Source organism: Carya illinoinensis, chromosome 3 (genome assembly GCF_018687715.1).
Source record: "Carya illinoinensis cultivar Pawnee chromosome 3, C.illinoinensisPawnee_v1, whole genome shotgun sequence".
Taxonomy (NCBI): Eukaryota; Viridiplantae; Streptophyta; class Magnoliopsida; order Fagales; family Juglandaceae; genus Carya; species Carya illinoinensis.
In genome coordinates, this window is record NC_056754.1 from 43929208 (window position 1) to 43954836 (window position 25629).

Sequence of the window (25629 nt, forward strand, 5' to 3'; positions counted from 1 at the left end):
GCCCACTTATTGCGGGGATGGTACTTTGGACAATTATTCCATATTCAATACTATTCCAAGAAATTCCAAAAGATGTTTTGACAAAATAGAGTATATAATGTAATAATAAATGTATATAAAACTAAATATGATTTTTTTCAAAAGATTCCTTTCAAAGTTTAGAATATATCTTCAACTTGATAATAGTTAAATGAAATTTTTATGATGGTTATAAAATATTTTTTTTTATTGGTAATAAAATTTAAATAAAAAGGAATCGGCTAAATGGAAGTGATGATTTTTCTTTAACATTGATTAGAAGTGGAAATGGAAATAGGTAGTGCTAGTGTGCCACCTAGTTTTGACGGAAGGGGGTGCTCATTAATACAAATTTTATTTTTTTTCTTTTTTCTTTTACATTTTTTTCACATATTTAAATATTTTAAAAAAATAAAAATATACCAATATATTAAAAATAAATTCCTTAACTACTAAGTAAATAAAGAAATTAAAAAAAAATTAAATATATAAGTGGTCAAAATAAGGGAACAAACTCATGAGGTATATTAACTTTTTCCTAGAAAGTATATGTATATTTTTGTAGAGAAATTGCATTGTAAATAGATAAAATAAATCTCATGATAATTAGAAAACCAAATCTCTTAAATAATATAAGAATGATAATCAAATCAAAAGCTATCTTAATTTGATATTATCTCTATGAGGATTGCTACACAGTCTCCTACATCACAAACCATAGATTTTTTTCTTTTTTCTTTTTTATCAAATTTTTTTCTACAAAATTAATTGAGTTCTTTTACTAATCATCCTTACACCACATACTTGTTAAGTGAAAAATTAAAAAGATAAAAAAATCAAAATATATGTATAGTGTAAGGATAATGAATAGAATCTTTCTATCTCTATATTGGAGACTCATAAAATTTTTTTAAAAAAAAAAAGAAAAAAAAGAAAAAGAAAAAGAAAGAGCTTTGCTACATATAAGCTCACACATCACATACCACACTTTTTTTTTTAATTTTTTTTTTTTTGAGTTTATTCTTCCTAAACTAATTGAATTTTTTTTACCCATTATTCATATATCAAATATTTGATAAAAGATAAAAATAAAAATAAAAATGTGTATTGTGTGGACTTATATTTAGAATTTTTCTAAAAGATAATAAATGAGTTATGCTGTTTGCAAGTTTGGTGTGTCAACACACCACTTATTGTGGGATTTTAACTGGTTATAAGAAAAAGTTAAAATTCTATGTACGTATCAGTTAACGTTGCATGTCTCTGTATCTTGCACGCCGCTAATGTATTTTAGTGTGTCAAAATATAGACTTGTAAATAGAAATTTTGTTGGTTATAATACAAGATAATTGAAGATGGTGTAGACTGACGATGATATCATACCTAATTCACGCTAAACTAGTAATGCATAGCGACATAGGCAGTAAGAACATTCCCATATTAGTGGTTGCTGGATTAGTTTCAAATCCTACTCAGTTTTGGAAGTCAAGTCGTGACTTAAAAGCATGAAACACAAGAAGACCTTTATAATTGGCTTTTGGTTATTACAAAGAGTGATTATTATTTAAAAGGTGAGGGACGCTGGATGTTAGGAATTTACATGAATAATGTAAACATGTTTGTTCAAATAGCTTGGTAAACATTTTTGGGAGGAGAATTTCATAAGTTTTATAAGAGCGGTGAGATTCATTGAGAATATGTTTATGTTTTAGATGAGTTTTCAAGAAAAGGTGATAAATACTTTTGCTAATGGCTTACAACAACTTGCACCAAGAAGATAATGTATATAGAATATTTCAATTCTCAAATCGTTCTAAAGTTACCTCTGATATGCGTACTTCTCATGGCTGGTCTTATGGCTTGATTCTCTCTAGTCCTTGATTGCACTGCCAGCCATTTGGGCATCAAGTCCGCTACTCGACTGAGCCACCCGTGATGGTTAGAATAGCCACCACGGATGGCCCGATCTAGACTCTTTGGTGGTGTTGGTCGTTTAATATCCTTTTAATAAAAAGAATATTGTAAGGGATACGAGTTTTTGAGTTTTTTTTTATGATTTCAAAATTTTTGAAGAGTGTTTACATGCTAAATGTCATATATTTAGGAGAGTATCAGAATTTTATTGCCAAACATGTCCTTAGTCTCGTTACCTACTGCTGATACAATAACTTTATTTATTTATTTAGTTATTAAATTGGTGGTTGGAATGATCATTATTTTTTTCCCATTGTTTGTTGGCAGTTGGGATGATTATTTGTTTTTCTAATCAACCAAACCACTTCAAAGATTCCTCAACTTGCATCATCTTGAAGCAAAGCAAAGATCACTGTTGCTTTGTTTGGAAGAATATATAAATAATTATAAATATTAAGATACTTCAATTTATAAAAATAATTTTTTTTATAAATTTTATTTATAGATCAAACATTTCTAAAAAAACGAGAGGAGGCTTCCATCTATTTGGTTAATGTCATTTCTTTTATTTGCAATCTAACTATGTATATAGGAGGTAAAAATGGAATATGTTGGTATTTCTAATCATATTTGTTGGTATTTCATATTTATAATTTTCAATTTTAAGGAATTAATATATAAAATTATTTAAATACATTGTGTTTGGTTATTGAACTAAACTCAACTTATCTCAAACTAATCATTGATGGACTACTACTTTTTCAACTTTTCATAAAAAAAAAAAAAGTTAAACTCATCTTAACCTAGTTCATACATTTTAACTTAACAAGTTAAACTCATCTTAATGGAACCCACAAAATATTACTATTCATAACTCAACTCAACTTATCTTAACATCCAAACATAGTAGAGCCCTTTATATCTAAAAATTTACAATAAATTCAAACCAAGGTACACACTAGATTAATTTTAGAAAAATCTAAAACATAAACCGTACACTTTTAATTACCTTAATGCTAATTAGTTTAAAGACAATCATTAGATGCCATTTCTGTCAGAGTTAGGCAAAATGGTGTACGTTGGCAAAGTCTGTGCTTGGCGAAAGAGACGAAGAAACGGAGCATAAAATGAAGATTCAGAAGAAAATTATATTTATGAATTTTGTAAAAGTATATTTCTCTATTCTGTACATTGACTAATTTATAGAAAGAATTGAATACGGTATACAAGAATTATTGTACTGAAATGCTCCTAAATAATTATACATATTACAGACCGCTTATTTGGAAATTTGTTGAGGGTTCTATTGCACGCTTCCTGATTCTTCTAGTTGTGCATGAGGCAATATGGTAGCTAGTGTAGTAGTCGGTAATATCCTCCCGCAAGATTGAGAATAGATATTTTCTATTTCTATATTGGATAACAGAAATGAAAACTGGGAGGAAGGAAGTGCCTTGGTGAAGACATTCGCAAATTGGAAAGAAGATCGAATATGACAAGTGCGAATGAAACCGGCTTGGATTTTGTCGCAGATGAGGTGGCAATCCATTTTGATATGTTTTGTGCGTTCGTGAAAGACTGAATTCACAGCGATATGGAGAGCGGCTTGGTTATCACAATACAAGTCAATTGGAAGGCAGAGGGAGAGGTGCAAATCTTGGAGAATGTAAGACAACCACTGCAAGTCACAAGAAGTCGCTACCATGGCCCTAAACTCGGCCTCAGCAGAGGAACGAGAGACGATAGCTTGTTTCTTTGATCGCCACGAGATAAGGGACGTGCCAAGGAAGATGTAGAAGCTTGTGACTGGGCGACAAGAATCGGGGCTTGAGGCCCAATCCGAATCAGAGTAGGTGCAAAGAATTAATGAGGAAGTGGAGGGGAAGAGCAGGCCCTGTCCAAGTGCATTTTTTATGTAGCGAAGTACTTGTTGGGCAACGTGAAGGTGAGACAATGTGGAGGTTGTCATGAATTGACTTAATCTTTGGACAGAGTAACTGAGATCAAGTTGAGTGATTATGAGGTAGAGTAGTCAACCAATGAGTCTTCGATAAGGAAGAGGGTGGGAGAGAGGCTATCCATCATCCTTGCTAAGCTTCAGGTTTTGAGCCATTGGCAGCTTGAGAGGGCAAGTGCCAAGGGAACCAGCGTCAGCCAATATGTCCAAAGCATATTTCATTTGGCATATAGAAATGCCCTTTGAAGAACGAGCGACTTCAATGCTAAGAAAGTATCGGAGATGGCCAAGACATTTGATTTGAAAGTGATCATTGAGGAAGCATTGAAGGACAACAATGGGCTCTAAGTGAGAGCTAGCAACTATGATGTCGTCAATGTACACATGGAGTGCAGTGAAGGAACCATCGGCCATGTGAGTAAAGAGGTTGTAATCAGCCTTGGATTGTTGAAAAATAAAATCAAGCAAAGCATTAGAAAATTTTGAATACCATTGTCTCAAGGCTTGTTTCAAGCCACAGAGACTTTTATTGAGCCGGCAAACATGAGATGAAGGGCCATTTAAAAAGTCAGGAGGTTTGCACATAAAAAACTTCTTCCTTTAAATCCCCATGGAGAAATGCATTTTTAACATCAAATTGCTTGATGAACCAGCCTTGAATGGAAGTAGCAGCTAATAAGGTTAAAATAGTTACTAATTTTGCCACGGGTGAGAAAGTTTTGGTGTAATCAAGTCCCTCCTGTTGTGTAAAACCTTTGGCAACCAATCACGCTTTGTAGCGTTCTATACTCCCATCGGAGTGATGTTGAAGTTTAAAGACCCACTTGAGGCTGATAGCATGCTTACCAGGTGGCAATTCGACCAGAGTCCAAGTATTGTGGAGTCCAAGAGCAGAAATTTCAGATTGCATAGCCTTGCACTAGTTAGGATTTTTAATAGCTTCACCATATGAAGTTGGTTCAATAGATGAAGAAATAACATATGCAAAGGAGTAATAAGAGGGAGATAATTTATGGAATGAAAGAGTGGAAGAAAGAGGAAAAACTTTACTAAGGGGCAGGGTATTTCCATGGACAAAGATGAAGAAGGAGCAGTTGGACCACAAGCAACCTGCAAGTGAGAAGAATTATGGTTTGGGAAGGAGGTAGAGTGAGGAAAGAGGGACAAATATAATTGTTGAGATATGCAGGAGGGTGATATGGGTGGGTTGAGCATCGAGGTGGGGGAGGAGAAGTGAGTGAGGGTGCTCTTGGGGGAGTTGGAGGGGGAGGTAATCATTATTGGGATTCAGTAGAAGAAGAGGTAGAATTGTTGACGGGGGCAGAAGTAGAGTCAGGGTCTGGTAGGCTAAGATGAGGAGATATTTGTGGAGATGAAAATGTAGTTGGGATGGGAAGAAGAAAAGGAGTATGAAATGGGAAAATGGACTTAGGAACAACAACATTGCAAGAAAGAAAATGATGAGTGTCAAGTTCAAGTAACTTATATCCTTTGACGCTAAAAGAGTATCCAAGGAAAGTAAATTGTCTACTGCGAGCATCAAATTTGTGGCGGTGTTGGGAAATAGTGGAAGCAAAAGTAAGACAACCAAAAACTCAGAGGTGATAGTATGAGGGAGGTTTATGGAAAAATATTTCATAGGGAGTTTTGTTTTGGAGGAGAGGAGTGGAGATTAAATTAATTGGATATGTTGCAGTAAGCACATAATCTGACCAAAAGTGCAAAGGAATACTAGATTGGAATTGAAGAGCACGACTGCACGAGCAACTCGGAGAATATACCGATGCTTGTGCTCGACTAAACCATTCTACTGCAGTGTTTCTACATAGGCTTTTTAGTGAATAATGCCTTGGTCAGAGTAAAATTCATTCATGGAAAATTCTAGTCCATTGTCACTATGCAATATTTTCACGAGAATTAAATTGATTGGCGACTAAGTGACAAAAAGACTTGATACAAGTGTAGGCATCAGACTTCTTTTTCAAGAGATAAACCAAAGTGCAGCGTGAGAGGTCATCAACAATGGTAAGGAAAAAATGACTACCAGTGTGGCCCCTATAAATCACAGTGTATAATTTCAAAACAAGCAGTAGCATTATGGGTGCTAGAAGGAAAAGGCAAGCAGGTTTGTTTGGTGAGAGGACAAACTAAGCAAGATAAAATATTCTCAGTATTCATTTATGTAATTATATGAGAGTCATGTATAAGTTGCATTTGGGAATGAGAGTGATGACCCAATCGACAATACCATAAATCAAAAACATAGTCAGAGGGTTGTACAGAAGCAGAAATAAAATTTTGAGAATGATAATTTTGAGACAATATATTAACTAAAGCTTGAGGAGAGATTGTGTCTTTAAGGAGATGGTAAAGCCCATGTGCCATGCTACCCTTCCCAATCGTTGTCCAAGGAAAAAGGCCATGTATGAAACACGAATCAAAAAGAAATATACGACAATAATTAAGCTGTTGTGCAATTTTACAAGCATATAGTAAATTAAAAGTAAAAGAGGGTATGCAGAGAACATTATGGAGGAGAATAGTCGCTGTCACTTGCACTATGCCAATGTGAGTGATAGGAGCTGATTCCCCATTTGGAAGCTTAACAGAGTATGAAGCTATGGCAGTGATGATGGTGAAGAGGGAGAGGCTACAGATCATATGATCAGTAGCACTCATGTCTATGATCCAAAAAGTGAAAATATTAAAAAAAGTAGATAAACAAAATGGGATACCAATGGCGGAAGAGGAGTGAGGGTGGTTAGATATAACCTTCTGGAGTTGATTCACTAATGGTGAAGAATTAGAATTCTTGTTGTGCAACAAGGCTATGAGATATTGATATTGCTCCTTAGTCAAGACACATTTGGATCATAATGGTCTTCAGAATCAGAGGAGCCAAGTGAGACTGCATTGCCTTGTGGTTTATGGAGTTTTTGGCCTGGAGGATAACTATGGAGCTTGTAGCAACGATCCAAATGTGGCCAGTCATCTCACAATGAGTGCAAACAGGAGTGGCATCATTTATAGATTTAAAATAAGTGGTCAAGGTATGACATGTGATCTTGCAGTTTGTACAATAGGGCTTATCCCTTTTACCAAAAATATGGGAAGGTGTAGGGGTGAATTTTCGAGTTATTAGAGCAATGGAATTTATGTTGGGAGCTGAAGAAGTGAGCAGCCGATAGCGTTCTTGTTGCTGGATGTAGAAGAACACTTTGTTGACTGGAGGTAAAGGATCAATGGGCATGATCTGGTCACGCACATTGTTGTAGGAATTATTGAGACCTATAAGCAACTGGATCACACAATCTCTTTGGTAGCGGTCAGAAAGAATTTTCGTTGAGCCACAAGAACAAATTAGTAATGGGTCATAAACAGATAATTCATCTCAAAGAGATTCGAGTTTACTGTAATAGCTATTCACAGTATCGTCGTCTTGGGATAGATTGGCCAGTATTTTCTTGAGTTCATAGATGCGAGGTTCATTTTGTGGAGAAACATGCTCCTGTAATTCAGTCCATATTTTATTGGCATCATCAACAAAAGCAACTGAGAGGCATAGAGGAAGGCTAAGGGAATTCTGAATCCAAGATACAACTATGTCATTGCATCTTTCTCAAAAGTCGAAAAGAAGGTCATCAGAGGTGGATGGTTTGGTGAGGGTTCCATTTAGGAATCTTGGTTTGTTCTTGGCTCGAAGAGCACGTTGGATTGAACAAGACTAGGTGAAATAATTTTTGGCATGGAGAATATATGTGACAAGCACTGTTCTTGGGTTATCAAAGGTTTCAAGTCGGTAAGTATTGGTTGGGTTAGCGAGATTTGTATATTTTGTGGTGGGAGGATTGTTTGCAACCATTTTTACTAATCTGATAGCATGTTAGAGTTAGCTAAAATGGCGTTGGCAAAGTTTGTGCTTGGAGAAAGAGATGAAGAAACAAAGCATAAAATGAAGACTTAGAAGAAAATTATATTGATGAATTATGTAAAAAGTATATTTCTCTATGCTGTACAGTGACTAATTTATAGAAAGAATTGAATATTCTATAGAAGAATTATTGTAGCCCCTAAATAACTATACATATTACAGACTGCTTATTAGGAAATTTTTTGACGATTCTATTGCATGCTTCCTGATTCTTCTGGTTATGCATGAGGCGATGTGGCAGCTGTTATAGTAGTCGGTAATGATTTCGACTGTTGCTCTGCCACCCTAAGAAACAATCGGGTTAATCACAAAAGAAATTAATCCAGCCATTGCTTGGGGCGGCTGTTGCCATTGGTGGCCAAAACTTGTTGAAAAAAATTTCACAATGTCCAGCTTTAGAATAACTGGATTCGGTGTTGGGTTGCAAGATCCAAGCAACCTAGGCGCCGGAGCTGGTAGATCTGACATCAGGGGGGTGCCAAATCTAGCGCCATCCAGGCACCAAAATAGAGTGGCCTGTCATCATCTATCGCTGATGGTGGCGATAGTCTACTAATTTTTTTCTTAGTTTTAATTTAATTATTTTATAATCCAATGGAAAACTATTATGGAGGGTGTAAAGAAGGGTGGATTTGTCTGTAGAATACATAGTTGATATAGTTGTTAGTAGAGTAATGTTGTTATGCCATTTATATCATTCATTATTATGATGTCATATTTCTCATTAAAAAAAATTAAAAACATAAATATAAAAGAGTAGAGATAATATAAGGTTTTAATCTTTATTTTTTTATATTTTTAGATGCTATTTTATTTTAAATATACATTTTAAAAATTTTAATAAATTACTTAGTATTATGGTGTCATATCATTTCGATAATATGAGTGCAATGACTCGAGAGCATAGTAGAATTACTCAATTGATAATAGAATAATGCTAAAGCCACCGCTCCCAGCGTAGCATGCTAACCTTTTTTTTTAAATTTTTTTATTTTGTGATTAAGAAAATATTTTTTAATGATGTTGTGAATTTTTTAAAAAAATATTTAAAAAAATTTAAAAATATATTTAAAAAATTTAAAAAATAAAACATACTAAAGTGATTAACAGTAGCTCCCAGTGGGAGCTGGGAGTGGCCACCCTTGAGAATAATACAACACCAATTACTCTACGACTTATAATTTATATTAAAAGAATATGTTTTTAACTTTATTTCAAAAATATTATTCTTAAGCAACATTTTAAAGTACATGAAAAATTTAATTTTTAATGCTTAGTTGAAAATGAATTGAGATATAGTTGTTATTAAAGTTTTGTTACTTATCATTCTCATACACTACACACTATATTTTTTATTTATTTATTATAATTTTTTTTTAAAAAAATTAATTTTATTCTTTTGAAACTAATTAAATTCTTCTACTTATTATTTATACACCATATATTTTATAAGAAAAGAAAATAGAAAAATATATATATAATATATAATGTGTAAGGATGACTAATAAAATTTTTTTTATTATTATATTATTTTCATAGCTTTTTATTTAAAAAAAAAAATATCATTTTCATAGTTGAATATGTACATAACCTTATTGAGAGTCCAAAATGTTATTTTATTTTATTTTTAGATAAGATAAGCCCCAATGGTTATCAGATTGATCGACCAGGTGTCTCTGGAGTGCGACGTTTCATAGCCAACGTACAACACTGTATAGCACAGAGTCGGCACAGACATTAAAAATTTTTCATCACGGTAATCGTCTTCTTCTTCTAGTAAGTTCTTTTGAGCCTGGATTAGGAAAAAAAAAAAAAGTTCTTTTGAGCCTGAATTTCAGGGCAATCGAAAATGGAAGATGGACTCCATTCGAATGGAAATGTCAGTGAAAGTAGCGGCAATGATCAGAGTCATCGTGTAATAGACATATACCCTCTGAGTTGCTACTACTTCGGATCCAAAGAAGCCGCTCCCTTCAAGGACGAGACCTTGGCGGATCGTGTTCAGAGGATGAAGTCCAAGTACACCCACATACTCCCTCCCTCATTCACTGTGTTTGCTCAACTGGGTTTGTTTTATTTTCATTCGCTTATTGCTTTTCTGAAACTTTTTGTTCAGCTACGCTGCTCATGGGCTAAGGACTTCTGTGGAAGCTGTTATCCTGGTCAGTAACCTAGCTATATCATGATTATTATTGTTTTTCTGGATCGTGAACTTTCTATTAATTTCTCTTTCTTTTCAATTAGTTCTGTAAATGGATTTAAATTATCGTTTTATGAAACAACCATTTTGAGTTTTATGGGGCTGGATGACTAGCCAGGTTAATTACATAGTATTTACTTATTAATCTCAACTTCATCTACTGATTTTGTATTCTAGAAGTGTAATAACAAGCAACTGGTTAGTTTGATCAGATTGATATTACTAAATCTGCTTGAAAAAGTTAAAAATTGCCTTAAATAAATATGTGAATATTCTTGGAAGTGTTTATTGATAGTGTAAAACCTGGATTTCGTTGAATACAAGAAAAACCACTTTGAGATCATAATTGCTTTTGAAGGTCCTGACATCTGGTCGAGGATAAAAGAAATTTACTCGTTTTTATTAGTTAGAAAGAAATTCGAGAAGTAATGCGATGAGTTATGTTATTTTATATTTCGTTTCAATGTACAAGTAAGCAAAAAAGCAAATACGGATCCAATGCACTGAGTAAGCTGCTTATTAACTATAAGAGAGGCCAAGACAGCAGAGTTTTCATTTTTCGGTTGGGACAGCAAGTGGTCAAAGCCAAGAATTTATCTTGGGGTTGGGGACCTAATATTGTGATAATCAAATATCTTTGATATTCTCTGTGTGCGACTTATATATTGACCTGCATAGCAATCCACACACACACACATACAGAGAATATGTAAAAAATATAAATAACATGTTCATCAACTTAGGAATGTTTGAAGTTGATCGTGAATTATCAATAATGGGTTCCCCTCTTTAACTGAAAATTCGGCATTTCCTTTTGTACTCATGGACATAGAGGAATAGAGAACGCAAAGTAGAGGATTAGGGTGGTTAATGGGCTATTGGTTTATAAACAAAAGAAAAAAAAAAGGATATCTTTTTACGTTTAGAACCTTTTGAGGCCAAACTTAAAAGTTAAAAATTTAGGACTATTTTTTTGAGTATTAATAAAGATCCAGATAAATATATTTTTGAGGTTTATTGAGAGTAATTGTGGACCTTTTTTTTCATAATTTTAGGACCGGGGGATCATTTGAAATCTTTTACGGCCAGATAATTTTTTTTCAGTACTTTTTAGGAAGTAATGAGAAGTTTTGGTTTTCATTAGACTTTTCAGGTTTGGGGGTTCATTTCATTTCTTTTGGGGAGGAGGAATAAAAGGAAAAAGGGAAAGAAGGGGGGGGGGGGGGGGGCGGCTGAATGCCTACCTCTGGTTTATCTTTGTTTCTTGCGTATAAAATCTCTCTCTCTCTCTCATACACACATAGAGATCGAGATTGTAATAGAAACATCATTGTGCCCTTTAGGCCAACATTACAGGTCATGGTAAGACTACAAAATCAGTTGTTTTTCCTGTAAGATCTTATGTACCAGAGCTCTCAATTAGAAATATCATAGTAATATAGTTGTAAGGATTTTTAATCTTTTTATCAACTTATTCTCTTTGGAAGGGGGTGGGATATGAACAATTTTTGGTGGATCCTCTTTTGTTGGTTAATAATCATTAATATCTCTGAGGTTTCCCTTCATATACCATAGGCTTGAAAATTTGTTTTCCATTGAATAAGGAAGGTATCGTGGCATATGATTCTGTGTTAAAATTTGTGACTTTTGTTAAATTAGGTTGAGTTGTTCAAACATCCGCATTTGTTGCTGTTGCAAGTAAGAAATTCCATCTTTAAGCTTCCTGGTGGCCGCTTAAGACCAGGTGAATCAGGTAAATTGACTGTTCATTCAACTTAATATTGAGATGGAAAATGGTTGTTCAATTGTGGAATAACATTCTTAGGATTTATTACCGATCAAAAAAGTATTCTTAGGATTTAGTGAGCTAGGATCTTTTGAATTGAATATCCAGATATTGATGGATTGAGGCGTAAGCTGTCAAAAATGCTTTCTGCCAATGGAAGTGGTGATGAAACTGCATGGCAGGTATAAAAAAGGTCTTCAAGTTTATCTCATTTATGTTGCAATATGCTCATTACCAACATTTGATACAAATAATGCATCAATCTTAGGTGGGAGAATGCCTTGGGATGTGGTGGAGGCCTGATTTTGAAACATTACTATATCCATACTTACCACCTAATGTAAAAAGGCCTAAGGTAATTGGTCTGCTTAAATCCATTCTTTTGAGTTTTGTGGTTATGGCAAACTTATCCCTTATCCTCTTCTGTAGGAGTGCATCAAACTCTTTCTTGTGAGGCTACCAGTTAGTCGAAGGTTCATGGTACCAAAAACCCTAAAACTTCTTGCAGTTCCATTGTGCCAGATTCATGAAAATCACAAGGTAATGAACTTCATATTCTTCACTAGCATCAATGATGTCCTATATAGATGGAATCAGTCCATTGTGACTCCTTTCAACTCCTCCTATATTTCTTAGTACCTGTTTGAAATAAGAGTACTTTCAAATTTCAAGGATTTACCTTCTTTCCACTATATTTTGATGAACTTGGCCATTGCTCCAACTAGCATGAGGACCCTGTATGCTTTAATACCCTCTTAAATGCGATGAATTGAAAATTACTTGTAGAAAAATGTGATGAATTGTTTTAAATCTTCTTTGATTAACTTCATTGTTGAATTGCAGACATATGGACCTATTATATCAGGCGTGCCACAGCTGTTATCGAAATTTTCATTCAACATCATTGAATCTTAAAATCCATGTTATAGAGTAGTCTATTTTGTAAGTATACAGGACAAAGAACTTATCAAAAAAAAGTATACAGGACAAGGAAGAGGGATGTCTCAGAAAGCTTTTGATCTGAGGAAGTAATTTTCTGGAATCTGGACAGATACTTGTATATATTATATAGTTTTCTATAGGTGATGAATTAGTAATGTTGAGCACTGCGATACAAATGTTTTTCTTTATGTTTGGTGCACACATTTGGTTATCTGAATTTAATACCATGAGTGATGCTTTTGTGTTTTCTAGTATGGTTTGTACATTATTGATGATTGGACCACAGCGGCAGATGCTTCTATGGCTTCTGTAAGGATCTCAGGAGCCGAAAGGCTGCATCTTCATGGCTGCAGGAGTGTTAGGCACTCAAATAATTCTGAAACCTTTTTTCCGCTCTAGTTCTTGTTGCATATGCATTTTTGGTTCCCTGACTTCATTTTTTTTAATAACTGATTTCCTGACTCCATTTAGGAAAAGGATGAGGAGAACCGTTTCCTGATGTTGATATGTCCATCGCTACCAAACATAATGTGCATATTCGTTGTAGCCGTTTTGTTCTTTTCAACTTCTTTCCCCTCACTCTTTCCCAAGAGTATGTGACTATAGAAGTGTGCATGAGTCATTTTACTTGCAAGCCGGCATGGAGGCCGCACCATTCATACCGCTAATGTAGCAAGGTTTGATTGCAAGATTCAAATTATTAAATTTTCTTGTAAATCAAATCATGTCATGATGGTGTTGTGGAAGGTGTGTCAAAATAGAATTTTTCTGTTGGTGGAAGAAGCGTGCAGCATATTGCTACTAATGAACAGTCAATATCGAAACACCATGAATCATCTTGGTGGATGGTTCTGAGGAGGTGCCAATGGTGATTAGAACTGTCATTGAAGCAAGGGTTAGATGTAATGGTGGACTCAACGCTTCTGTTGTGACAATAATGGTGATGGATCTGTGGGGACTAAGGTAAATGTGTATAATGTATATAGCACGGTGTTGGAAGTTGACTGATGGTGTTAGTTGTGGATGTTATTATCTTGATAGCATTGTCCAAGCACTCTTGAGATCATGATTCTTCTTTTCATTTCTTCTTTCTTTGGACTCTTTTCTTTGTGTTGTCACCTTCGTTCTGATTCAAATCAGGACTTAAATTAAGTCCCAGATTTGTACCCAAAGATATTTTTTGGTCAGCTTGTTAAGAATTGAACTATGGCTAAAAGAAACTGCTTGGAAAGTGTTTTGGTATTAGTGACTACTAAAGTGTTTGGATGTTAGTAGTGGAGTTATCTACCAAAAAATCTTACAAAAGAAAGTTTTAAAACTACTGTATCTTAATGTGATATGTTGGTTCTATTTTATAATTAGAAGAGATTTAAATTCTGATATATCACATTGAGTTGATAGTTTGCAAGTTTACTTTTATAAAATTTAAATAGTTTCTTGATGGAAGTAGAATTATCCAAATATGACATTATCTAATTATTAATAGGCATGACAATTAATTTTCTTTTAAGCTGGTTTATGATCATTTAAGATAGGAATAGAAGAGGAAGTATCACAAACCTTTAAAATTTCAAATTGCTTAATATTTATTTCCATGAACTCTCAAGTCTCAACTTTCTATGAACTTAAATCACTAGGCTGATGTGAAGTCATAGATTCTGTGCCATATGGTGCCAACTTATTAAGTATTTCCTCTGCAAGCCTGAATCCAAAAACCTACAGTTAAAGCCGAGTAGTCCTTGCACTTCCTCCCACGCAAATCAGTTGAATTTCCGGCTTCTCCCTTTCTCTGTTCTCGTCAAGGCATTTATCTCCCACCATCCTTCTCTTTTCTTCTTCATTTTTCCTAGTTTTTTTTTTTTTTATTTTTTTTTATTTTTGGCAAATAGATGCCAACAACTTCTAGTTCGTTGTCAACTAGCTTTACGGGTTTTTTTTCTAATTTTTTTTTTTTATGAGTAATGCTGTATGTACTTATAATATTACTTAATTTTTTACTTACAATATTGGTTTTATCATATTTCTTAATTAATCTCATTTAATTATTATAATTTTTTTAAATTTTCACACAAAATAAAATAATTATTGATTACTATATTTGTTTTGAGAAATGTTAGTCACAAATTTTTTTTACAAGATTAAACTTACAAACTTACATATCTTGATGTGGTAAGTCAGATTATAAAGTTACTTTTATTATAAAATATGTCTAATGAATTACATGAAATCATATCAATTTGTAAATTTATATTTATAAAAAATTTTCTCGACTGTATCACATCTCATTCACTTTAAAAAGAAGTTAAATTGGTATTCAGTTCATATAACCATTACAAGAGAAATAGTGACAAATAAAAATGGGATAATTAACCATGAAATCATAAAAAGAGAATAAGGTGGAATGAATGCTTTGTAGCAGAACTTATTCTTAAATATCGAATCAATTTTATGAGTAAAAATACAAGAATTATTTGTAGAGTTATTTTTTACGTATTTTTTGTATATTTCATTAATATAATTGACTGCATCATTTTTTAATATAAAATAATTATTTTAGTTAATTAAATTAATAGAGCACGTAAGAAATACGTAAAAATGATTATGCGTAACATAACTTATAAAAATAAATGTATTATTATTTTTATAATTTTTTATACAGTTATATTTTAAGTAAAAAATATTGTTTTTATAAATTATATTACAAAAATACCCATAGTTTGAAACATAGGTGTGAAAACATTTATATTTATATATTTTTCCTGTAATATGCCAAAATGTCAGAGCACATGCCTCGCTTTCCCTGAACTTCTTGTCAATCGTTTTCAATTACAGCCGTGAAGAAAAAAATAAGAGGAAGTGGGAACGAAGATCGTTTTGAGAGTAAATTAATTGAGTAATGAATCGGATGAAAAGGACGTCTATCCATTGTATTCCATACAAATTGGTCTAATCTTAGACCCGGTTTCTACTCACAACTTAATTTAATCTAATTATTATATTTTTAAAAAAATTAATCTTACATAAAATAAAATAAATTTTTTAAATTTTAAAATAAAAATAATATTAAAAAATATTTTAATAATATTTTATTTAATTTTTAACTTTAATATCAATTCATATAATCTAATATGTGAAAACAAACGAGAATGATGTGATATTAAATAATTAAAAAATTATATTTACATACAAACTTCTTTTAATAAGTAAATATACGTACAAATCTTAAACATGCATTAAGATTATAGGTGAAAATATAACTTATAATTTAAGTAATAAGTTTTACTATTAAAAAATTATTTATTATTCGGTAACTATATGTTTAAAACACTTTCAAACGCGTTACATTTTTTTGAAAACAAATTTAAAAAATACTTACTAAAATAAAAATGACGATTATTTAAACTTTTATTAAAGATTATGATTATATATTTGAAAGTTTAAAATTTATAATTATCTTAAAGTTGTATGAGTATTTTTCTCAATTGATAGTTTTTTTAAAATTCAAATTAAGTTTCGCATTGTCTGAAAAAATACATCTGAAGAAAATATCAAAATAATGCTTTTTAAAATAATTTTTTACTCGAACGTACAATTTAACTTATTTGAGATTAAAAGCTCTTTTATTAAAAAAATTTTAAATATATTTAAACACTTTTTAAAATTTCTACTGCAACTCCAAAAAAAAACAGGTCCTTAATTAAAAAAATTTAGGATCCATTTAGTAATATAGTTATTTTAAAGTATTTTCAGATATTATTTTTCAAATTATACTTAAAAACAAAAATATTTTTAATTTCAATTTCAAATATTCAAGTTTTTCATCTAATAATTATTTAATCATTATAAAATTTTCAAACTCTCCAACAAAACACAAAAAATGATATTACTATTTTTAAATTTTAAAACAAAAATAATATTAACAATTTATATTCAAATAATTTTTTAATTTTTTAATATTTTTATTTAAAATTTTCTCTATTTGTTTCCAAAACTTAATAAAACATCTTAATTCAAAATATTTTATTACTATTTATATATATATCGAGATATTTAAAATATCACCCTTCGACTTAATGTAATACGTTAAACTTTTTACAATATATGAATGAATAACGTTAATACATAGATTTCTCTCTCTGAAATTTTTATGTAAACCAATAAAATTTTTAAAAATTATTTATAATGAAATTTGCCAAAAAAATCTACTTTTTAACGATATTTTTCTCAGCATTTTTAAAAAAAGTGCCCAAAATTTACGCATTCAAGGTGATAACTCTTCGCTTTTTCTGAGTCATTTGATAAATAATAATTATTATAAATGAGAGAGAGAGAGAGAGAGAGAGAGAGAGAACTGCAAATCTGGAACGTAATGGTTTGTGTCTGTGGGCAGTTGTTGACTGACTTCATTGGTCAAGTCTACGGCTATTATATTCCTTTACAAGCAACATCGCAAGAAAATTTTAAAAAATGAGCCGTTACATCATCTTTTTATGAAAAATGCCAAATTGTCACTGCATTCCCTTATTTTGACTGTTCTAGAATTTGTATATTTTTTTAAAAATTTAAAAATATTTTTTAAAAATATAATTACTGGTGAGTGACAAAGACAATGATGTTCCAACTTTAGTAATGAAAAGAGAAAAATGACTAGACCGCGGTGAGGGGCGACGTTGGTGTGGGACAAGGAAGGCAAGGAGTGTGACAACGACGTTGGTGAAGGATTGCAACGGCAAAATTAGTGAGGGATTACTCGAGGGTTTGGGAAAGGGAGCTGGGAAGGGAGAGAGGGAGAGAGAGACTTGGCACACTATTAAAGATACAAATAGATTATTGTGCTATATTAATTTGTGGGATCCATTTTTGTCTCTAGTAGCCTTAAAAAAAAAAAGACTAATGCTCATTATCTTGACCACTATTTTGAGGGGCCATGTTTATAATACCACTCAGAGTTTGTATTGAGAGAGTGGCTGCACTTCCTGTTATTTAGAATCCTCTTGAAAGTCTCAATAAATATAAGATGTTGTTATGATTATGTAGAATAAGAGACATACCATTTTTGTAAAAACTTTTGTCATTTTCAATCATGACACATTTTAAATGGTTGTTATTTAAGTGATATGAATGAAATTACTTAAAATAAGTCAAAGAGTATGATTAAAAATGATAAAATTAAGATAAAAGGTAAGATTGTTCTAAAAATTAAGGGTATCAATATTTCATCTGTTCCTTGCCTATTTTCAATTTTTTTTTTTTTAAAAAAAAAGAAGAAAACTTATTGTTAATATCCTGGACTTTTTGTCTAATTATTACCAAATCATCTCATCTCTTCTTGTATAATTATTATAGTTTTTCTAAATTCTCACATGAAATACAACAAACAATTCAAAATTTTCAAATTTTAAAACAAAAATATCATTAAAAAATGATATTTTAATAATATTTTATTCAACTTTTAATTTTTATCTCATCTCATCTTATTTGTATAACTAAACGAGGGATCATAATTTAAAATTTCTATCATTTTGCTCTTGCTAGATACAAAAGTTTTACCAATTTTACGATTAATATCTTAGGTTATCACAAGTTTAGAATTAACCCTTTTATTATAAATCTCGGTTCACTCTACCTAACAAAAAAACACTTGTTACTCTCTAGAATTGTTACGTGCTAAAAGTTCTTTTTTCCTTAAAAAACGTAAATAACAATGAAAAATAAAACTATAATAATTTTAAATTTGAAAATAAAAAATAAAAAAATAAGAAAAAAGAAAACGCTAGATAGGAGGAGTGGAGAGACTCCAAAATAATTATAAAATTGGAAAAATATCCTCTATTTATAACATAATTATAAAATTATTGTAAAATATGTTTTTATTTTTTATTTTTGTTAATCTCCTCAACTAACGGCTTATTTGGAAATAATCTCATCCCATATATAATTTAAGTACAAACTTTCAAACTAATCATTATAATTTTTTTAAATTTTTAATAAAAAATAAAAAATCATTCAAAATTTTCAAATATATAAACAAAAATAATATTATAATAATATTTAAATTTTATAATATTTTTTATTTAATTTTTTCTTTTTTATTTATCAAAATTTTTAAAAAAATTAATTTAAATTATTTTATTATTATTTATAAATTATCTTACTATTATTTATAAAAATTTTATGTAATTACCTTTACAAATGAGCCATTAAGTAAGAAGGAAAATGCTTCTGTATCGCCTGGGCGGTACCGTTTGAAAAAATATAATATATATTTTTACTTAATGATTAAATAAATGATTTTAAGTATATTATGGTAATTTTTTATTCAACAATTTTTTTTTTATTCTCCAAACGGCGCCATGCGGTAAGGCCGAAGTCGGCACAGCAGCCGCGTCCAAATAAGAAAGTCAAATCATATTAGCATCGTGAACTTTTAGCGCGGGCAAACGGAAAGGAAAGGAAAAGTAAACGAATGCAAATTGCAATCACCATAATCTCCTTCCTTCCTTCCTTCCTTCATATTTCTGCGTTAATGGCGACTTACACGTCTTTACCCACCAGCCAATACTTCTACTTTTATAACTACGACTACTACTAGTCCAACCCGACCCTATGTTTATTTATTCGCTGCCCTTTCCTGTCTGAAACCCTAGAGCGATAGACTTGAGAGTGAGTGAGAGAGAGAGAGAGAGAGGGGGGGAGAGGAGAGGTTTCGAATAGCAAATCAAAATCAGAATGAAGAAGGGGGGCTTACTTCCTAACCTCAAGCTCACTCTCCCTCCTCCCGATGAGATCTCCTTCTCCAAGTTCCTGTAACTCTCTCTCTCTCTCTCTCACTCGATGCTGTTTTGTCTGTTTTACTGTTTCTCTTTTGGCTAATTGTAGTCATGGATCCCTGGTAGGACTCAAAGCGGTACGTTTATGGATGGCGATCTGCTCGTGAACAGGGACGGGGTTCGGATTGTCTCTCAAACCGAAGTCGAAGCTGTACGATTAACATTTCAAATTTCTGTTTCTCAAATTCTTGTTGCTCTTGGCTCAATGTCATGGGTTCTGGGGGTTTTTTCTTTTCGCTACATTTGCTTGTTGAAATACGACTCCTATTATATTTGCTTTTCTGCTATCTAGGGGTTTTGCATTTTAGCTTCTCCTTGATCAAATGTCACTCGCACATATTTTTTTTTTCATTAGGGGTGGGGAGGAGCTGATCACATCAGACTTTATATGTCTCCCTCAGTCTGGTTGCTGAGAAAACGGAGTGAGAAAAAAGATTAGAAATTTTGGATCTTATTTTTGCTGTTGCGCTGCTATTTGAACCAAAAAATAAAAAAATTACCTCAATTAGCTACGCATTTTATTTTATTTATTAAAGTTGATGGCTTTTGGCTCATGAGTCCCGGGAAATTGGCCATATTCGAAGAATTTCGTTGTGTTCATCTCTGGACTGCTATTGGAGAATGAAGCCAACTGGCTCATCAAAAGTTGTTATTTCGATGGTCAAAATCTAAAAGAACTATTATCCTACTTGAATCTCCCGTTATATTAACTCATAAGGGCTTGAAGCTTTGTCATGAAAGGTTGATTGTTCCTGGGTCACTCTAATGTGCATAAAGTTACAAAGTTTCCTTTTTAAGTGTTCAGTCCAGAGGGATGAAAAATAATTACTCATGGCTAACTACTGAATGTTCTAACTAATCCGACCAGTTGATTATAGTAAACAAAATGATATTTGCCAACTCAATCTCGTTCATTGAAATGTTATCAGCAAATCTCAAATTAGGGAATTTAACACATGTCATGCCTTGAGTAATTTGCTGCATGAGTTATTTTGTTCGTTCATTTGATGTGTATGCCTTTGTGTTCAGCCACCCCCCATCAAGCCATCAGATGATCAGTTGAATTTAGCAGACCTAGACTCCATTAAAGTCATCGGAAAAGGAAATGGCGGGATCGTGCAACTGGTGCAACACAAATGGACTGGCCAATTTTTTGCATTAAAGGTATTGTAAAATTTAACTTCCACCATCCATTTTCTTTATGCATCATTCACTCTCAACATGTCCAGTTAAATATCTTCTCATGTGCTTCAAAGAATTCAGCGCTCTTATCATCATAAACTAACACTTTTCTTAGTTTTTGAGTAAAGAATAGATTAGAAAGTTCTTGAAATTCTTTTCTATTTGAGTCATAAACTCACTTTTATTGTCTTTTCGTAATTCATTCTCTGTTTTTCCAGTCAAAATATCTTCATTTGCGAGTATTATCTGTTTTTGATTTTAGAAAAACATTTTTGTTTACCCAAAAATGGATGCTCAAAAGGTTTCTAATCCTTTAATTCATATTTCAAGGACAAGTGAGGTCGAGAACTATACCTAAGCCTTTTTATATTTCAACCATTTAATTGGTTCCACTTGGGTTGCTTTTTAAAAGATCATTAATGCACGATTATTTCATCAAAAGCGGAACAATTTGATTGTTCTTATAGTCCATTAAAAGAGTTATTTTGTTCTTCCTCTCAATCTTAACTGGTTCTCTAGGTTTAAATTTGTGTATGTAATATCTGCCAAAAGTAGCTATAGCTCTGTTAGTCATTCCTTTGAACATATGTCTCAAATTTTACACTTCTTTTTGTTCGTATGTGGTTCTTTGAGTCACCTTCCTGTCAACCAACCTGAAAGGCTACTTCCATGTGGTTCGTTTTTGTTTTTCTATTATGCCTTTACAGATTTTTAAGCCAACCAACAATAGACGTTGCCAAACATTTGTGTATTTTCTATCATTTAGATATCTCCTCCTCACTTTCTCTTTACTTCTTCTGTATGTATTCAGGTAATTCAAATGAATGTTGAAGAGTCCCATCGCAAGCAAATTGCTCAGGAATTGAAAATTAATCAGTCAGCACAATGTCGATATGTTGTTGTCTGTTACCAGTCTTTCTATGATAATGGTGCCATTTCAATCATCTTAGAGTACATGGATGGTGGATCTCTATTAGATATTCTGAAAAAGGTCAAAACAATTCCGGAGCCATTTCTTGCTGCCATCTGTAAACAGGTGGGGAAATTGAAAATTGTCGGCTTGTTTGGAAATTTATCTACTACTGATATCAATCAGAACATGTTATTCTTATCTTACTATTCTTTTTCCTAATTTTTGTAGGTGCTTAAGGGTTTGCTGTATCTTCATCGTGAAAAACATGTTATTCATAGGGACTTAAAACCTTCCAACTTGTTGATAAATCATAGAGGGGAAGTCAAGATTACTGACTTTGGTGTGAGTGCAATTCTGGCAAGCACTTCTGGGCAGGCAAATACGTTTGTTGGCACGTACAACTATATGTCTGTAAGTGAATCATAAAAAAATCATTTCTTATTTTTCTCCATCTAGCTTCTAGGAAGCATCCCTATGATGCAATGTTTATATGCCCTGTGGATTTTACCAGTTGTTTATGTATTCTGAAGCCAGAGAGAATTATTGGAGGCAGATATGGCTACAAAAGTGACATTTGGAGTTTGGGATTAGTATTGCTCGAGTGTGCAACAGGTCAATTCCCATATTCCCCACCAGAGCAGGGTGAAGGATGGATCAACTTTTATGAGCTCATGGAAGCTATTGTTGAGAAATCACCACCTTCTGCACCTTCTGATCAATTTTCTCCACAATTCTGCTCATTTATTTCTGCATGGTAAAGATTAAAAACATGCTTTAGTAGCTAATTTTTGAAACTCTGGACTTCATTATGATCCATTATTTGTGAGAAGAAAAGAACACATATGGCCATTGTACATTTGTCATGTTTTTTTGTTGTTGGTTGAAGTCAAACTTGAAGGAAATTGTATCTTACGTAACATTTGTTTTTCATTCCCTGCCATTTCTGCCCTTCCCTAAAATGATGGAAAGACTAATCAACTGAGAAGCTTTCTCTGGATTTTCTATGTTCCAAGTGATTATTGTATTGCATGTTAGTCAACTGGCTTAGATATTTGACATTTGGTTGTTTTATTTTATCCTTGACGTTTGCAACTTCTGATCTCACAAGATTATATCCCTATTCAGTGTACAGAAAGAACAAGAAGCTAGACAGTCGGCACATCAACTTATGGTATGCATGAGCCGTGTCTATTTTCCATCTTTATATTCAATGTAAAACTATTAAAGTAGGATGTGCTGAGTTATATTATTAATCTGATGGAATTTTTATTGTTGTGAAACCCAGAATCATCCTTTCATTTCCATGTATGAAGACTTAGACATTGATCTCTCATCTTACTTCACAAGTGCAGGATCTCCACTTGCAACCTTATAAAACATATGGTATGTCCATAGTTTGATTTTGAATGCTGAAATTGAAAGTGCAACATCTTGATTTTCTGTGTTAAGCTTATATGGGGGTATTGTTCTCTTGATTGTGTTGACAATTATTGACAAAAATGCGTGTGCTGGTATCTCATTAGTTGTAGGAATTTGTTGCGATTTTGTTGAGGAATAAATTTCTTATCGTGATGAAATATATTCCATATTTTCTCCCCGCGCGGGCCCCCTGTTTCCTGGTTAAGAATTTCAAACTCTTGAATCGTTGTTTTCAGAATTGATAATTCTTGCAATTAGGTTTCTTGGTTTTTGAGCCAATGAGAATATATTTTGGGCAAATTATCCCCCAATAGTTACTTATCAAAAAAAAAAAAAAAATTATCCCCCAATAGTTTGAAGGTTGTTTCAAATCAAACCCCATATTTTTTCAGTGAAGTTACAATATTTCTCATGTTGTTTTACTTATAAAAAAGAAGTTACAATGTTTCTTATTCATCCATATCTGTTAAAAAATGACAAAGGGAGGGCACGCTAACTTGCCACAGTTGCATCTGATGACAGAGAGCTATGCAATGATACCGTTTTTTAAATAAATAAGGCCAAAAAAGAGTTCAACAAAGAAAATCTTGCAAGCTTGAAAAGAGTTCAGCTTTACCTCTCTCGATAAAGAAAATCAGCCCAGCAAATATTAGGGCTGGGAAAACTTTGTGGGTTGGGTTGCAATGAGAGCTTAAAAAAAACTTTTTTATTGTAAATATTGGTATAAGAGCTTTACATATTTTATCTAGATGTACCAATAATCACCATCAATTTTGGATATTTGCACAGGTTGTGTGCGCTTTATAATTTCTGAGGCTTATATTTCTTGTCGGAACCCTTTATTAATGAAGCAAGACCAGTAACTGCAGGCATTCGATGAAAATGCTTGGCCTGATTCACGTGCTCTTGGTTTGTCCCAATTTTTTGGATATGGACAAATGGGAAACATGGTGATTATCCTAGTTGACAATTACAAGTTGTTTTGATAAGTAAACAAGAATCATGCCTGACAATTATTGCCCAATTCTAAAACACGATAAACATGAGAGACATGTTTTATGTAATTTAAAGCAACCTTCAAACTGGGGGGATTATGTTACTTACCCTATTTTATTTAAGCCTAATAGAGATCAATCTGTTGATTGGATCTGGTTATTTATATACACAATTATTGAATCTAAAAACTACTGTCAGTGTCTATGAATTATGCTTGAGTGCATTGGATGTGAACCCTATATCATTCACTGAGACATCTTCTAATTCCATTCATGCATTTCTATAAAACTTTTTTTTGATAACCTTGGGTGTCCGGGCCAACTTACGCACACCTCGACTAATCCCAAGGGGCCAATACATTGTATTTTCGAGTTCTCCATGTTGCATGTCCCACCATTTAGTAAATCCTTTGCCTATCAAAAGCAGGAGATGATGAGATAGATGGCATAAATTATTCTGCTTTTAGCTCCTATGCAGGATGCACTGCGCAGTTGGTGTGCATAGGCACCTGCTTGCTTAAGGGTTCTCTTGAATTTTCATAAATACTAGTTTAGCAGTACGTTTAGTGGCAAATGTAGTTGCATATGATCTGTGACTTACATTTATAATTATTTACTTTTGGTAGGGTCCAATCTGAAAACGTACTATCCTTTAGAAACTGGGGAGTTGGAGGAAAACAGCTTGCCAGATTTTTTGAAGACCTTATGAGTGGTTTCTACTTTCTAGATGTTTTATCATGATTGCAACGGAGAGCAGTGTACTTGGTTGAATCTATGGAAGAATGATTGTACTAAATTATCACACTTTGTTTTATATAAGGAACGCTCCCCGGACAGTTTTAGAGACTTTTTTTTTCACACTTTGTTGTTGTGGGCCTCTATACTATGGAATGGAACGAGCCTAAACGATTTGTATGCTACTATCAGTAGCATGTAGTTTTTAATTAGGCTCGTCTTCGTATATTTTTTATATACTCGGGCTTTGTTTATTTACGTGGATCAATAAAACTTCTTTTACCTATCAAAAAAATTATCACCTGAAAACGATTCATATCGTTCTCTGTATAGAGGTGCAAAATCATCAGCTTGTGTTTTGAATATTGTGATTTCATTATTTTCTAGAAGCCTTCTTTCATTCATGTGCATTCGCAAGAAAGATTACTAAAGAAAATGGTTTGACCCCAGGTTTAGTGGAGGAAGAGGGGAAACTGCTGAAACACATATTAATAATGCCCCCTACTTTCCCCTCCTTTAATTTCATCTTGTTTTGTGGACGATGGTGGTTCTATTTTTCAGGGCGGTGGTTGAGAGAAACTAAAGACTTTAAATTCCACCTCTTTCTGATCTGGTTAAGGGTGAGTCTGATCTGGTTATAATCCCCCATGTATAAATATTCCATATCCAAAAACATTTCAAGTTTCTGCCTTTTTGATACGGGATAATGTTAGTCCATATAGATTGGAGATATCAATCAATGAGCCAGAGTTTATTGGTATGCCCAATTTTATCCGAGTCGTTAGTCTCGTTGTTAGAAAGCGAGGC

The 25629-nt window shown here is 32.7% G+C and overlaps 2 protein-coding genes across 6 annotated transcripts; both read left to right on the top strand.

Annotated features, from left to right (window-relative positions):
• The first annotated feature begins 9441 nt into the window (after positions 1-9441).
• On the top strand, positions 9442-13814 carry LOC122304321 (pre-mRNA cleavage factor Im 25 kDa subunit 1). Of its 3 annotated transcripts, XM_043116519.1 has the most exons (8): positions 9442-9576; positions 9659-9839; positions 9937-9982; positions 11680-11773; positions 11915-11988; positions 12075-12161; positions 12236-12346; positions 13220-13814. In XM_043116519.1, the coding sequence occupies exons 2-8, from the start codon at positions 9670-9672 to the stop codon at positions 13346-13348; spliced, it is 711 nt and encodes a 236-aa protein (XP_042972453.1). In that variant the 5' UTR covers positions 9442-9576; positions 9659-9669; the 3' UTR covers positions 13349-13814. The 3 variants fall into 3 exon arrangements, with proteins under 3 accessions (XP_042972453.1, XP_042972452.1, XP_042972454.1); XM_043116518.1 differs by lacking the exon at positions 9442-9576 and having other exon boundaries at positions 9583-9839; XM_043116520.1 differs by lacking the exons at positions 9442-9576; positions 13220-13814 and adding an exon at positions 12650-12999 and having other exon boundaries at positions 9583-9839.
• A 5351-nt stretch (positions 13815-19165) lies between these two features.
• On the top strand, positions 19166-25582 carry LOC122304323 (mitogen-activated protein kinase kinase 2). 3 transcript variants are annotated; one of them, XM_043116525.1, is made up of 9 exons: positions 19166-19554; positions 19645-19729; positions 20608-20742; positions 21572-21796; positions 21902-22084; positions 22204-22427; positions 22799-22844; positions 22959-23056; positions 25384-25582. In XM_043116525.1, the coding sequence occupies exons 1-8, from the start codon at positions 19478-19480 to the stop codon at positions 23046-23048; spliced, it is 1065 nt and encodes a 354-aa protein (XP_042972459.1). In that variant the 5' UTR covers positions 19166-19477; the 3' UTR covers positions 23049-23056; positions 25384-25582. The 3 variants fall into 3 exon arrangements, 2 of the variants coding, with proteins under 2 accessions (XP_042972459.1, XP_042972458.1); XM_043116524.1 differs by lacking the exon at positions 25384-25582 and adding an exon at positions 24714-25073 and having other exon boundaries at positions 19167-19554; XR_006240978.1 differs by lacking the exon at positions 25384-25582 and having other exon boundaries at positions 22782-22844; positions 22959-23057.
• Positions 25583-25629: the final 47 nt, after the last annotated feature.

What these genes read in the sequence shown, in the direction of transcription:
- LOC122304321 (XM_043116519.1), top strand. Translation starts at nt 9,670, where the DNA reads ATGGAAGATGGACTCCATTCGAATGGAAATGTCAGTGAAAGTAGCGGC. An exon ending in GTTCAGAGGATGAAGTCCAA is followed by an intron (nt 9,840 to 9,936) that starts GTACACCCACAT and finishes CTTTTTGTTCAG; the next exon opens with CTACGCTGCTCATGGGCTAA. An exon ending in CTAATGTAAAAAGGCCTAAG is followed by an intron (nt 12,162 to 12,235) that starts GTAATTGGTCTG and finishes CCTCTTCTGTAG; the next exon opens with GAGTGCATCAAACTCTTTCT.
- LOC122304323 (XM_043116525.1), top strand. Translation starts at nt 19,478, where the DNA reads ATGAAGAAGGGGGGCTTACTTCCTAACCTCAAGCTCACTCTCCCTCCT. An exon ending in ATCTCCTTCTCCAAGTTCCT is followed by an intron (nt 19,555 to 19,644) that starts GTAACTCTCTCT and finishes GATCCCTGGTAG; the next exon opens with GACTCAAAGCGGTACGTTTA. An exon ending in GCACGTACAACTATATGTCT is followed by an intron (nt 22,085 to 22,203) that starts GTAAGTGAATCA and finishes TGTATTCTGAAG; the next exon opens with CCAGAGAGAATTATTGGAGG.